The 12784-nt window shown below is 40.5% G+C and overlaps 1 protein-coding gene across 3 annotated transcripts in view; it reads left to right on the plus strand.

Annotated features, from left to right (window-relative positions):
* The window catches only part of mthfd1l (methylenetetrahydrofolate dehydrogenase (NADP+ dependent) 1 like), an 83124-nt gene that overhangs the window by 14324 nt on the left and 56016 nt on the right, over window positions 1-12784 (plus strand). For all 3 annotated transcript variants that reach the window (XM_088325706.1, XM_088325704.1, XM_088325705.1), the window contains 9 exons: window positions 1373-1509; window positions 1580-1691; window positions 3720-3781; window positions 3865-3962; window positions 6824-6997; window positions 7078-7214; window positions 9807-9853; window positions 12477-12584; window positions 12657-12731. In XM_088325706.1, the coding sequence (XP_088181832.1) occupies window positions 1373-1509; window positions 1580-1691; window positions 3720-3781; window positions 3865-3962; window positions 6824-6997; window positions 7078-7214; window positions 9807-9853; window positions 12477-12584; window positions 12657-12731 (950 nt within the window). The remainder of the gene's footprint in view (window positions 1-1372; window positions 1510-1579; window positions 1692-3719; window positions 3782-3864; window positions 3963-6823; window positions 6998-7077; window positions 7215-9806; window positions 9854-12476; window positions 12585-12656; window positions 12732-12784) is intronic.

A 12784-nucleotide genomic window follows, 5' to 3' on the forward strand; every position in this document is an offset into this window, starting at 1 on the left:
TGTCTATGCCCTCATATCCAATGTTTTTTCATGAAGCATTAATTAATGGCTTTTTCTGTACTTGCCATTTAAAAAAAAAGTATTTATATATCAAAATATTCAGCAAATCCTTTGTATGAGTCATTTGATACATGATATCAAAAAGAATGCCTAAAAAGGGACCTACTACTTAGATTTCATTATCAGTGTTATCTTGTTCTATTCTCTCTCTCTCTTTCTCTCTCTCTTTCTTTCTTTCTCTCTATATATCTCTCTCTCTCTCTCTCTCTCTCTTGCTCTCTCTGTCTCTCTCTCTCTATGTCTGTCTCTCTCTGTCTCTTTCTTTCTCTTTCTCTCTCTATCCCTCTTTCCTTCTCTCTCTCTCTCTGTCTCTCTCTTTCTTTCATTTTCTTTCTTTCTCTCTATGTCTCTGTCTCTCTGTCTCTTTCTTTCTCCTTTCTCTCTCTCTCTCTATCCCTCTCTTTCTCTCTCTCTTTCTTTCATTCTCTTGCTCTTTCTTTCTCTCTCTCTCTCTCCCTATCTATTTCTCCTTCTCTATCTCTCTTTCTCTTTCAAATGTTTTTTCATTAAGCATTAATTAATGGCTTTTTCTGTACATGACAATTTAAAAAAATGTATTTATATATCAAAATATTCAGCAAAATCTTGGAGCGAGTTATTCGATACATGATATCAAGAAGAATGCTTAAAAAGGGACGTACTACTTAGATTTCATTATCAGTGTTATCTTGTTCCACAGACAGACTGGGGAGATCATTTCTTCTTCATGCCATGAGGCTCTTTAACTCCACCCGGGGGAGTAAAAGCCAACATTAACCCCACGCCCACATTTGCATATCACCTTATTTTTATTACAGTGTATTTTCTGGAGCGCTATTTAAATACTCTATATCAACATGTTATATTGGGTATTTTTGTAATCTATATCTTTTATTTTATTATTTTATTTTTCAACACAAGGATACTGCAGGAAGTGTTGATTTCCCTTACGGGAATGAATTAAGTACAGTATATCTATCTATCTCTCTGTCCCTCTCTCTCTCTATCTCTCTATATCTCTATCTCTCTATCTATATCTCTATCTATCCATATCTATATCTATCTATCTATCTAACTGTATCTATCTATCTCTATCTACCTCTATTTATGTCTCTCTCTCTCTCTATCTGTGTATATCTCTCTGTATATCTCTATATCTCTCTATCTCTATCTATCTATCTCTTTCTATCTATATCTCCATCTATCTATCTATATCTCAATATCTATATCTTTCTCTATCTCTATATCTATATCTATCCATCTATCTCTTTTTCCATATCTCTATATCTTCTGATTTTTATATCTCTCTATCTATCCCTCTATCTCTATCTAGATTCTCCAGTGGAGGGAAAAACCGTTCTCCTGCTCGGGGCGGAAGGAGCCCTGGGCGTGGCCCTTCAGTGCCTGCTGGAAAGAAATGGAATGGCGGCGCTTAAAAGTCATCCCGGGTTCAAGAACCTACAGAGACAGGTCCCCTCTCCCTTCGGGACTTTTCCATTTTTTGTGTGTTGTTTGCTGAGGGCGTCGGGATTTTCTGTAGGCGATGGAGGCCGACGCGGTGGTCCTACTGGGAGAGGGAGATCTGGAAATTCCGCCCGCCTGGATTAGGCCGGGGGCTGCCGTCATCCGTTTGCAGCCCACCCTAAACATGGGTAAGCTATGCCGAAGAGAGATCCTGATATTTAGAGAAATAAATGTAAATGCATCAATTGCTTCAAAAACATTTTTCACATCTGGGGTAACCTACCTGAGAGCCTGTAAAAGATAGTGTTGCTATCCAATGTGGTTCTGGCTTGGGAGAGTGGAATGTCTTTCTGGGGAAAACGCTGAGTCAACCAAACCAAAAGTGCTGAGTTACTTTGATTAAAAAAATTCACCTCAAGGGTAACCTACCTGATGGCCTTTAAAAGATGCTGAGTTACTTTTATTAAAAAAAAACATTTTTCACATCTGGGGTAACCTACCTGACAGCCTGTAAAAGATGGTGTTGCTATCCAATGTCGTTCTGGCTTGGGAGAGTGGAATGTCTTTCTGGGAAAACGTTGAGTCATCCAAACCAAAAGTGCTGAGTTACTTTGATTAAAAAAAAAAAACATTTTTCACATCTAGGGTAACCTACCTGGCGGCATGTAAAATATGGTGTTGCTATCCAATGTCGTTCTGGCTTGGGAGAGTGGAATGTCTTTCTGGGAAAAACGCTGAATCAACCAAACCAAAAGTGCTGAGTTACTTTGATTTAAAAAAAACACATTTTTCACATCTAGGGTAACCTACCTGACGGCCTCTAAAAGATAGTTTTCCTATCCAATGTCGTTCTGGCTTGCGAGAGTGGAATGTCTTTCTGGGAAAACGTTGAGTCATCCAAACGTAAAGTGCTGAGTTACTTTGATTTAAAAAAACAAAACATTTTTCACATCTAGGGTAACCTACCTGGCAGCATGTAAAATATGGTGTTGCCATCCAATGTCGTTCTGGCTTGGGAGAGTGGAATGTCTTTCTGGGAAAAACGCTGAGTCAACCAAACCAAAAGTGCTGAGTTACTTTGATTTAAAAAAAACAAAAACAAAAACAAAAAAACACATTTTTAACATCTAGGGTAACCTATCTGACTGCCCGTATTAAAACTCCTTACCTCCTTTCTTGGGTGGGCAGACACAAATACACAAACAGAATAGAACATTGACAAGAAAATATTGACAGAAGAAAAAACAAAATACTGGAGAATATAAACCGCATGACAAAATGTATATTTAGGCATCATTTATTTAGCTATTGGTGTGTTCATTTATATCTAAGGCTTATAATTTTAGCTATGTATTTGTACATCAGTTTATATAAATGGGGTGATCACGGACAGACTGAGGAGGTCATTTCTCCCTCATGCCATGAGGCTCTTTAACTCCACCCGGGGGAGTAAAAGCCCACATTAAACCCCACCCCCACATTTGCATATGACCCTATTTTTATGACTGTGTGTATTTTCCGTAGCATTATTTAAATACTCTATAGCAACACGTTATATTGGCTATTTTTGTATTCTATATCTTTATTTTATAATTTTATTTTTCAACACAAGGATACTGCTGGAAGTGTGAATTTCCCTACGGGGATGAATAGTCTGTCTGTCTATGTCTGTCTGTCTGTCTGTCTGTCTATCTAGACATCTATCTATCTAGACATCTATCTAGACATCTATATCTATCTAGACATCTATCTTGACATCTATATATCTATCTAGACATCTATTTAGATATCTATCCAGACATATAGACATCTATCCAGACATATAGACATCTATCTATCCATCTATCTGTTTCTAGAAATCTATCTATCTAGACATCTATCTGTTCCTAGACATCCATCTATCTATCTAGACATATATCTAGACATCTATCTATCTATCTAGACATCTATCTAGACATCTATCTATCTATCTAGACATCTAGACATCTCTATCTCTCTATCTATCTCTCTATCTCTATCCATCTATCTATATCTCTATTTATCTCTATCTATGTCTCTATTTATCTCTCTATCTATCTATCTCTATCTATCTCTCTATCTATATATATCTCTATCTCTCTCTATCGATCTATCTATCTATCTATCTATATCTGTGATCCTTCCTAGTCAACCAGGTTCATCAGTCTTTTACTTTACTCCAATTTGATGGTTTTTAGATGATTGCGGGACGTCTTCAAAGTTTGAACTGGCGTATCTCACAGCGGCGTACAGAATGCAGGTAAGCATATATTCTTTTTCAAATCCCGGAAGACCGTTTTCTCTCTTTATTCGTCATTTCCCCCCCCCCTTTTTTATGATAAGAATGTGGTGCACGGCAGCAGTCGGAGGCTCCAGGAACTGCAGTATCGACCCTGGCGAGTGCGCAGCCTTAACCTACAGCCCCTGACCCCCGTACCCAGGTTGATGAAGATCTCCTTTCTTGGAAATTCCACACTTATAAGCTGCTCCTTTTTGGGCTACATTTTAAACACAGCTACCTTAAAAACGGTGCGGCTTATTCTTTATTTTCGTGGCGGTGAAAAAAAGCGTTGCCGAGCAATGAGTGGAAGTCCAATTAAATTGTATGCGTATTCATGACTTAGGTTTTTGTACTAACCCTCATCATCATGGAAAATATTAGAAGAAAAGCGTATGATGCCACGTTTTTTCTTCAATTTTGATTACGGACTTATGATATCTCAACCTATTTACTCTCAAGTCAAGTCCTCTTTTCCTCATGTTGAGGTTTTTGTGTTTTTCCTTGCCCTCATGTAGGTTTTAGATCAGGGGATACTGTCATAATGGCCTGTAGTTTGCAATAATCTGTGGTCTGTGCAGCATTATGAGACTCCTTGTGATCAAGGGCGTCGCAAATAAACACGACTTGACTGGGTTTTTTGAGTTTTTCCTTGCCCTCATGTAGGTTTTAGATCAGGGGATGGTGTCATAATAGTCTGTAGTCGATCCAGCCCTTTGAGACTGCTTGTAATTAAGGGCGTCACAAATAAACATGACTTGACTGGAGGTTTTTGAGTTTTTCCTTGCCCTCATGTAGGTTCTAGATCAGGGGATTGTGTTATGCTAGTCTGTAATTTGCAATAGTCTGTGGTCTGTGCAGCCCTTTGAGACTCCTTGTGATAAAGGGCGTCACAAATAAACATGACTTCAGGTTTTTGAGGTTTTCCTTGTCCTCATGTAGGTTCTAGATCAGGGGATTGTGTTATGCTAGTCTGTAATTTGCAATAGTCTGGTCTGTGCAGCTCTTTGAGACTCCTTGTGATAAAGGGCGTCACAAATAAACATGACTTGACTTGACATGAGGTTTTTGGGTTTTTCCTTGCCCTCATCTAGGTTTTAGATCAGGGGATGCTGTTATAATAGTCTGTGGTTTGCAATAATCTGTGATCTGTGCAGCCCTTTGAGACTTTTTGTGATTAAGGGCATTACAAATAAACAGGACCTGAATTGACATCTAATTTGAAAAGCAAGGGAAGTTATTCATCAAAAGCGCTCCTGTTCTCTTTATAGATCATCAAAATCATTGTCGGGTCACTGGCCTTTCCTTTCATTCTCAAGGAACGATGACAAGTGAATGCAATTCTGTCCGTTACAAAGACAAACTCATAAAAAGACACGTCTAGGTTGCAATCTGGTATTATCCTCCACATTATTATTGCCCTGGCGCTGTCGTCTTGGGAAAAAAAGGACTCACATTTGCGTTTTCTCCTGCAGTGCAGTCGTGAATATGTGCTGGTTTTCATAATCGTTCATGCAGTCTCCATCTGGGATGGTCATATCAATGACGTCATTGTTGAGAAGCACGATGAAAAGCTTCAGTTTCAGGCAAAAATATATGGAAACATGAAACCTCAACTCGTTATCACCATCTTAAACAACATAATAGACGATCAGCATTGTTCATGCGCTACAGGGTAAGAAATGTCAGCTAACTTTAGCCTTACGTAGGAGATGTGAACGTTCTAAAAAAACTTTATATTTCTCCCCGCAAAGTGACGATATTCTGCCTCAAAAATGGTCTTGACATACCTTAGAAAAGATGTAGACATCCATATTGACTTTATCCACGTTGAGTTGGTGCTGCGGACGACCTCATAGCTTTACCGAAAGCCGGCCCTTGTCTCAATTTAACCGTGGCCTCGGAAAGAATAAAAAATACTCACCATCGCCCGGTATTCTCGGTATTATAGTTGCATATGAGTATGGATGTTAAGAGGGTACTGTATGAGAGTGTGATTGTGCCGACTGTGTTGTATGGTGCAGAGACTTGGAGCCTGAACGCAGATTTAAGAAGGAAGTTGAATGTTTTTGAGATGAAGTGTTTGAGGACTATGTTAGGAGTGACAAGATTGGATAGACTGAGAAATGAAATTGTGAGAGACAGAACTGGAGTAGTAGTGGAACTGAGCAAGTGTTTGGATAAGAGAGTACTCGGTTGGTTTGGACACATGGAGAGAATGGATGAGGAGCGAATGTTGAAGAGGATCTACAGAGCAGAAGTCAATGGAAGTAGACCAAGAGGAAGGCCGCCATTGACGTGGATGGATGGTGTTATGAGTGCACTGCAGGAAAGAGGTCTAAATATAATGGAAGCTAGAGCTCTTGTTGGTGATAGAAAGGAGTGGAGAGGTGTTGTGAAAGGATAGTGGGATTGTGGACGCGTTCTTAAGGATGGGCTGGGCACCCGTATGATGCGGCAGGGGTAAACCAGTGAAAGCTGTCGGGCCCTGCTGTTGAACAAAAGAGTGTGTTTTGTCACCCTGACCCGAGTGACATGGCCGCTTTCTGGTGTCCCATTTCATCTGGAGGGACGAAAGCATGACCAACTTGGGTGCCGAGGTGCCTAACTTGTTTGGGCAATTGGGTTGGCCATGGTCCAAAAAATTTGGTGTGTTTTTTTTGTTGTTGTTATTTATTTCCCTTTTATTTTCATTGTTATTGTATGTGTGTGTCTTGCTGTCGGTCACCCCTCTTGAGGGATATGACCAAGGTAGATAGATAGATAGAATATTTGCATGTACCCCATGCACCCCGTTTAAAATGTAAGAAAAAACACACATAAAAAAGGGAGAAAAACTGACTAACTGCAATGCATTTCTACGGACGGTTGGTTAAATGCACTGTGATTGGCTCATCGCCTTTGAGGGCGGGGCTTAGCCACAGGTCAACCTAGTTTCAGGCGCGCTCTGTAGTCCGGAATTTTCGGTCTATCGTTTCTGCGTCGGAATGATTTTTACATCAAAGTTCCTTTTGTCATCGCCAGCGACATCGAGATCTCTCGAGCTCAAACCCCCAAAGCGGTGGACCGGCTGGCCGAGGAGATCGGCGTGTTGCCGGAAGAGCTGGAATCTTACGGCAGGAACAAAGCCAAAGTCCGCCTTTCTCTATTAGAGCGCCTCCAAGAGCAACCGGATGGCAAATACATCCTGGTGGCGGGGTGAGTGGACTTCGCCGCCATTTTTATCGTCTTTCTGTTCAACTTCTAAGAAAATGTTTGTTCTTTTCTCCCCCCGTAAGGATCACTCCCACCCCACTCGGCGAAGGGAAGAGCACGGTGACCATCGGTTTGGTCCAAGCTCTGTTTGCTCACCTGAAGCTCAACTCTTTTGCCTGTCTCCGCCAACCGTCCCAGGGGCCCACTTTCGGAGTCAAAGGTTGGCATTTAGTTTGACTCCTGCCATTCATTTTTTCCCAATTTACGGAGAAGTCTATTAAAATTTTAAAATTAGAATAGGTATGTGAAACAGATCATTATGAATAGATAATTCTGCAAAGGTGAGCCCAGATTTGAAGGTGGACCGGGTGGCGGAATTCCAGTGGTCAGGTGGTAATGAGTTCCAGAGTTGAGGGGGAGGAGTGGCTGAAAGCTCAGCTCCCCGTGGACCTGAGACGGGCAGCGGGTACAGTCAGATAGAAGGAGGTGGAAGATCTTAGGATGCATATTGTGAAATTTATGTATTGGACTTTGCTTTCAAGCTTCAAACTTGGGGCCAGGGGCCAATTGAGGCACTCAGGATGATTGTTTGAGGCCCCCTGCCTTAATATGAAAGTTAAAGAGACAGTGTGTATTATTTGACGCTAGAGGTCACTGTATTGTGTAGTGCAACCGGAAATTGAAAATGCAAACTATGAATGAATTCGAACATTAAAATAAAAACAAAACAAAAACAATAACTCAATAACAAAATAATGTTACATAATGTGTTTGAAAATGGGTATTACGAAGATAATGCTTATATTCCCTACCCCTTCATCTTGCCTATTAAATACCCCATTTTCTTCATCTCTGTATTCCGCCAGGAATGTTTTTTTTTTTTTGTATTTAAATTTGAACAAGTGAATAGATTGACATTGTTTGATTACGTCTTGTATATTGTTCCAAAGTTTGACTCCACACACAGACACACACATACTTTTCCTGGTGGTTCTCACCTTGACTCAAGTTATAACTTCCCTCTTTCCAAGTGAATAATTTTTGCATGTTTTCTGGCACTATGGTTTTGTTGACCTTAGATAGTAGTTGTAAGGTGAAAAAAAATACTAAATCATCCAATTTTAATAATTTCGACTGCAGGAATAAAATATCAGTATGATCCCGATATCTTACCCTGTCTATGGTTCTATTTGCACGCTTTTGGAGGATAAAAAGGGGCTGGAGTGAATTTTTGTAATTATTGCCCCAGACTTCTGCACTTCTGGAATATAAGAAGCACCTTCAAAAATATTCCAGACTGTTAGGCAGGTGAAAATAAAACGACAGTAAGAGCAGGAGTTGAGTACAAAAAGATTTTACATTTAATTAAAAGAAAGGATTTCATAGAACATAAATATTGGGAAATTTGGTTCAATTATTAATGGTTACTGTATGTAATAGCATTTCATGTATTATTTTATTCACTGTATTTCCTGTTTATAAGGCAAACTTGGGTTATTTAAGTGCACCTTATAGTCTGGAAAATAATATATATTTGTATAATATTTTAAAGCCTCACCGAACTACAGTGGAACCTCGGTTCTCGACCATAGTCCGTTCCAGAACCCTGTTCGAAAACCGATTTGGTCGATCACGGAAAATCGTTTTTCCCATTAAAAGTAATGTAAAAATCGTTTTAATCCGTTCCAACACCCTGAATGTTTACCATGAACGTAAACATGAAGCTAACCCAGGCTAATCGTACGTTCGCGTTATCGTAATCTTCCGTACGAAAGATTACGCTAACATGAACGTGTAAAAATTAAAAAATCAGGTCGTTTACACGTCATTTAGCACCCGGGTCTCCACAACAAGTGGCTAGCGCTTCATTGGAAAGGGAGCTCCGTTCCAACACCCTGAATGTTTTACCTAAACAAAGCTAACCCAGGCTAATCGTACGTTCGCGTTATCGTAATCTTCCGTACGAAAGATAACGCTAACATGAACGTGTAAAAATAAAAAAAGGATTATGAATAGGATTTCTTACCTTTGTGGTGGACGGTGGGGAGGGAAAAATCCTCAAAAGTTTTTCAACCTCTTCCAAAACTTGCGGCAGTTGCTTGCTTATAGCGCTAACTTCCTTAGCCGCATCCCTCGATTTCACAGCCTCCTTATTCTTTACTATCGTACTGATAGTAGATTTAGCCATGCTGTATTCACTAGCAAGATGGGAAATTCGTACACCTCTTTCATATTTAGCTATTATGTCTTTCTTAAAGGCAATAGTTGGACGAACAACCTGTCCTGCTTGCACCGACCTTCTTCGGAGGCATAGTTAGGGGCTAAAACACCCGTACGCCGCTCAGCATCGCACCCTAGCGTACCGGCGTTCGAACTCCGATTTTTTTGACCGAACAGCGAAGCAAGAATTTCTCAAAATTTTTGGTCGAACACCGATTTGTCCAAACTGAGAGGTGTTCGAAAACCGAGGTTCCACTGTATAAGCAGCATTTATCTATGTTGAACAAATATTTATCAATGGATTCCGTATATCTATTTATTTCTATGCCACTGAAAATTGTGGAAACTTGGAAACTCCCTTTTTGTTTTTGAATATTTTAGTAAATGATTGAAATTTTCCCTCCGCATGACCACACATGTGAGCTTTTGACTAAATAATACAATTTTTTTTGTCAAGATGAAGCTCCCATTTCCGAGCCTAACGCGGTTTTGCGTCATGGAGGGAGAGGCCAGTTCATTCAGAGTGCAGCTCTTTGTGTGTCCTTGTCATGTTGTTTGCCTCTGACTGTGCTGTTCCTTTTTTTGTGCGTAGGGGGCGCTGCAGGAGGGGGTTACGCCCAGGTCATCCCGATGGAGGAGGTAAGCCTCACTGCCCACTATTATTCCAAGCAAAGAAAAGAATCTTCAAAGTTGCATTGTGGGAGACGGTTCATCCTGGAATATCCAGGCCAAGGAGGTTGTCTAAATCAGAGGTGTCAAACTTATGACCCGCCAACCGAATCAGGCCCACTAGAAAATTTAGTTTAGCCCGTGAGACGATGCTAGGGCAAGCACAAGACAAAAACAATGACCTGACGTTTCAAATATGTTCCCTGGATGGTAACATAGCAATGTGCCACAGTTGTATTTACTGACTCGCATTTATCAACCAGAGAACATTTGAGGAAACAAACCTGCCCATTGTATTTCGACTTCAAAACGAAGTCACAGACACACTCTTTAACACAGGGGTGTCAAACTCATTTTAACTCGGGGGAGGAAGAACAACATTCTGTCGGGGGCTGGACTGGTAGATTAAAGAGAAAGAAAAAGAGATAAAGAAATAAGAGAAAGAGGGCGGGACAAAGAAAGAAAAAGAGAGAGAGCTTGAGAAACAAAAGATCGTCAGAGAGGGGGAAAAGAAAGGTAGAGGAAGAAAGAAAATCCAAAGAGAAATAGAAAGACAGAAGGAGAGAAAAGAGAAAAGGAAGTGCGAAGAGCATGAAGAGAGAAAGAGAAAAGGGAGAAAAGGAAAAAAGGAAGTTAGAGCAAAAGAGGTTAAAAGACACAAAGAGAAAAAGAGACAAAGAGCAACAAAGGAAGAGAAAAAGAGAGACACAGAGAGTGAAAGAGACAGAGTGGGAGAAAAGGGGTGGAAGAGAGAGAGAGAGAGAGAAATAAATAAATACAAGTACAGTGTTTTTGTGAGAGGCACCTGGCTTTGGCAACACCAAGTTGACATATTTCAACCTGCAGCTTGTTTTTCTCTTGCGCTTCTCTGAGTGTTGTCTCGCGGGCCGGATTCAATCCCTTAGCGGGCCTGATCTGGCCCGCGGGCCGCCTGTTTGACACCTGTGCTTTAAAGCAATACGATTGGATGTCTCTTTTAACCGCAACATTTGGTCCTAAAATACGTTTTTATCCCCGGTGAATGGAAATATATCAATTGGCACCTGTATTAGAAAATACGATGTAAAAAAATCGCGCCTGGTCGTCTTTGTGGAAGTGTATAGAAGCTTTAGCTCCGTTCCAAATTCAGGTGAACGGTTCCTTTTCGAAAAATCAATTCAAAGCAGAAAAAGAATCATTTGCACTTAAATCAGTGTTTGCCTTAGTTTCCTTGCGTTAAATAACATGCCATGGAAATAAATTCAATTGTTTTGCAAATGCAGAAAAAAAACTACATTAAATCTCCGTGTAAGAATAAAACAAACAAAATCCTCAATAATTGTTTTACAATCGACGATGCGAAATGGCTCAGTTTTGCCCGACCGATAAAAGATTGGATTAGGCTGCTCGGATGGGTTGGTGGTCAGGAGCATGCAGTATTTCATTTGGCTGCCAGGGGGGGTTTGAGAGCCGTATTGTACCGTATTTTCCGCACTATAGGGCGCACCCCCAAAAAATAGTTTTTGGTCCTATATTTTTCATACATAAGGCGCACCGGATTATAAGGCGCTACAATGGGAACGTCGACAAAACAGTCAGATAGTTCAGTCAAACTTATTACCCCCTTAACATTCCCAAAGCTTGCAAAGAAGCAAATACGTGTCTCAGACATGTACGGAAGCAGTGTCTGTACCATGTCACTCAAATGCATCGTTCCAAATATCATTCGGAAGGTTAAAGTCTTGGGATTCAAGAAATGCCAACCATTCCTTAGTTTCTATTTGCTTTTTCGCTCGCAACTTTACTGTGCATATGACAATAAACACTTGGAATTGAGTTTAATTTAAAAATAGACTCATCACAGAAACATCGAGATCAGGCTGAAACAAGATACTGGGAAAATATATAGCCGGAGTAGATCACCGAAGTCGTTGCGTTCAATAATAATGTGCAACCTTGGTCCTCTTATATCCGTGAGTGTAGTAAATCCAGGAGAGTAAAATATTTACAAATACAGAATAGTAAAAAAATGTTTTCTCTATGTTGTAGTGCAACCCAACGTGTGATTCGCATTCATCTTTTTCGGCCAATCGCAGGCTTTGTTTCGCCCCTTTAGTCTATGCGAGCCTGTAAATGATAAAAAGGATCCGCCCCCTTTACCTCCGAATAACTTTAGCCAATAGTGATCGATTCAAATGATGATTGACATATTGGCTGGGAAATGAAACGCCGGCATATGTATCCCAGCATACACCGCGGACCACATCGCCTACGAGGAAAAATGTAGTCGGCGGCTGCTTGCTTTTGTTGCGAGACCTTGCGACTTAATATTGATCCATATATAAGGCGCACTGTATTATAAGGCGCATGGTCAGCTTTTGAAAAAAATAAAGGCTTTTAGGTGCGCCTTATAGTGCGGAAAATACGTTTGTTGGTGTTAATTAGGGATGCCTTAATGCGAAACCTAGCTCAAGACGGAGGCCTAAAGTACACCTGTGTACATTTTCACAAAAGTTGGTTTAGTCTATAAGTCACATACAAACACACACACACAAATTGGGATTTAAAAAGTAGTTGAAATAGATTTAGATCTTGTTTCATTTTCCTTTTCTAGTTCAACCTCCACTTGACGGGCGACATTCACGCCATCACCGCCGCCAACAACCTGGTGGCAGCGGCCATCGACGCCAGGATGCTTCACGAGGCCACGCAATCGGATAAGGTTTCTCTATTTTCAATTTCTTTTTGCGGTTAATCCCAAAGCAACCCTTTAATCCCATTTTCTCGAATCAAGGCTCTTTACAGTCGACTAGTCCCTTCAGTCAATGGAGTCAGAAGATTTTCGCCCATCCAGCTCGCCAGGCTGCACGTAAGTCTTTCCTCTCTTTTCCCGTCTTCGTAGCTATGCAGTCATATAACAGA

This window comes from Urocampus carinirostris, chromosome 20 (assembly GCF_059441175.1).
Source record: "Urocampus carinirostris isolate Australia breed hairy pipefish chromosome 20, RoL_Ucar_1.0, whole genome shotgun sequence".
Lineage (NCBI taxonomy): Eukaryota > Metazoa > Chordata > Actinopteri > Syngnathiformes > Syngnathidae > Urocampus > Urocampus carinirostris.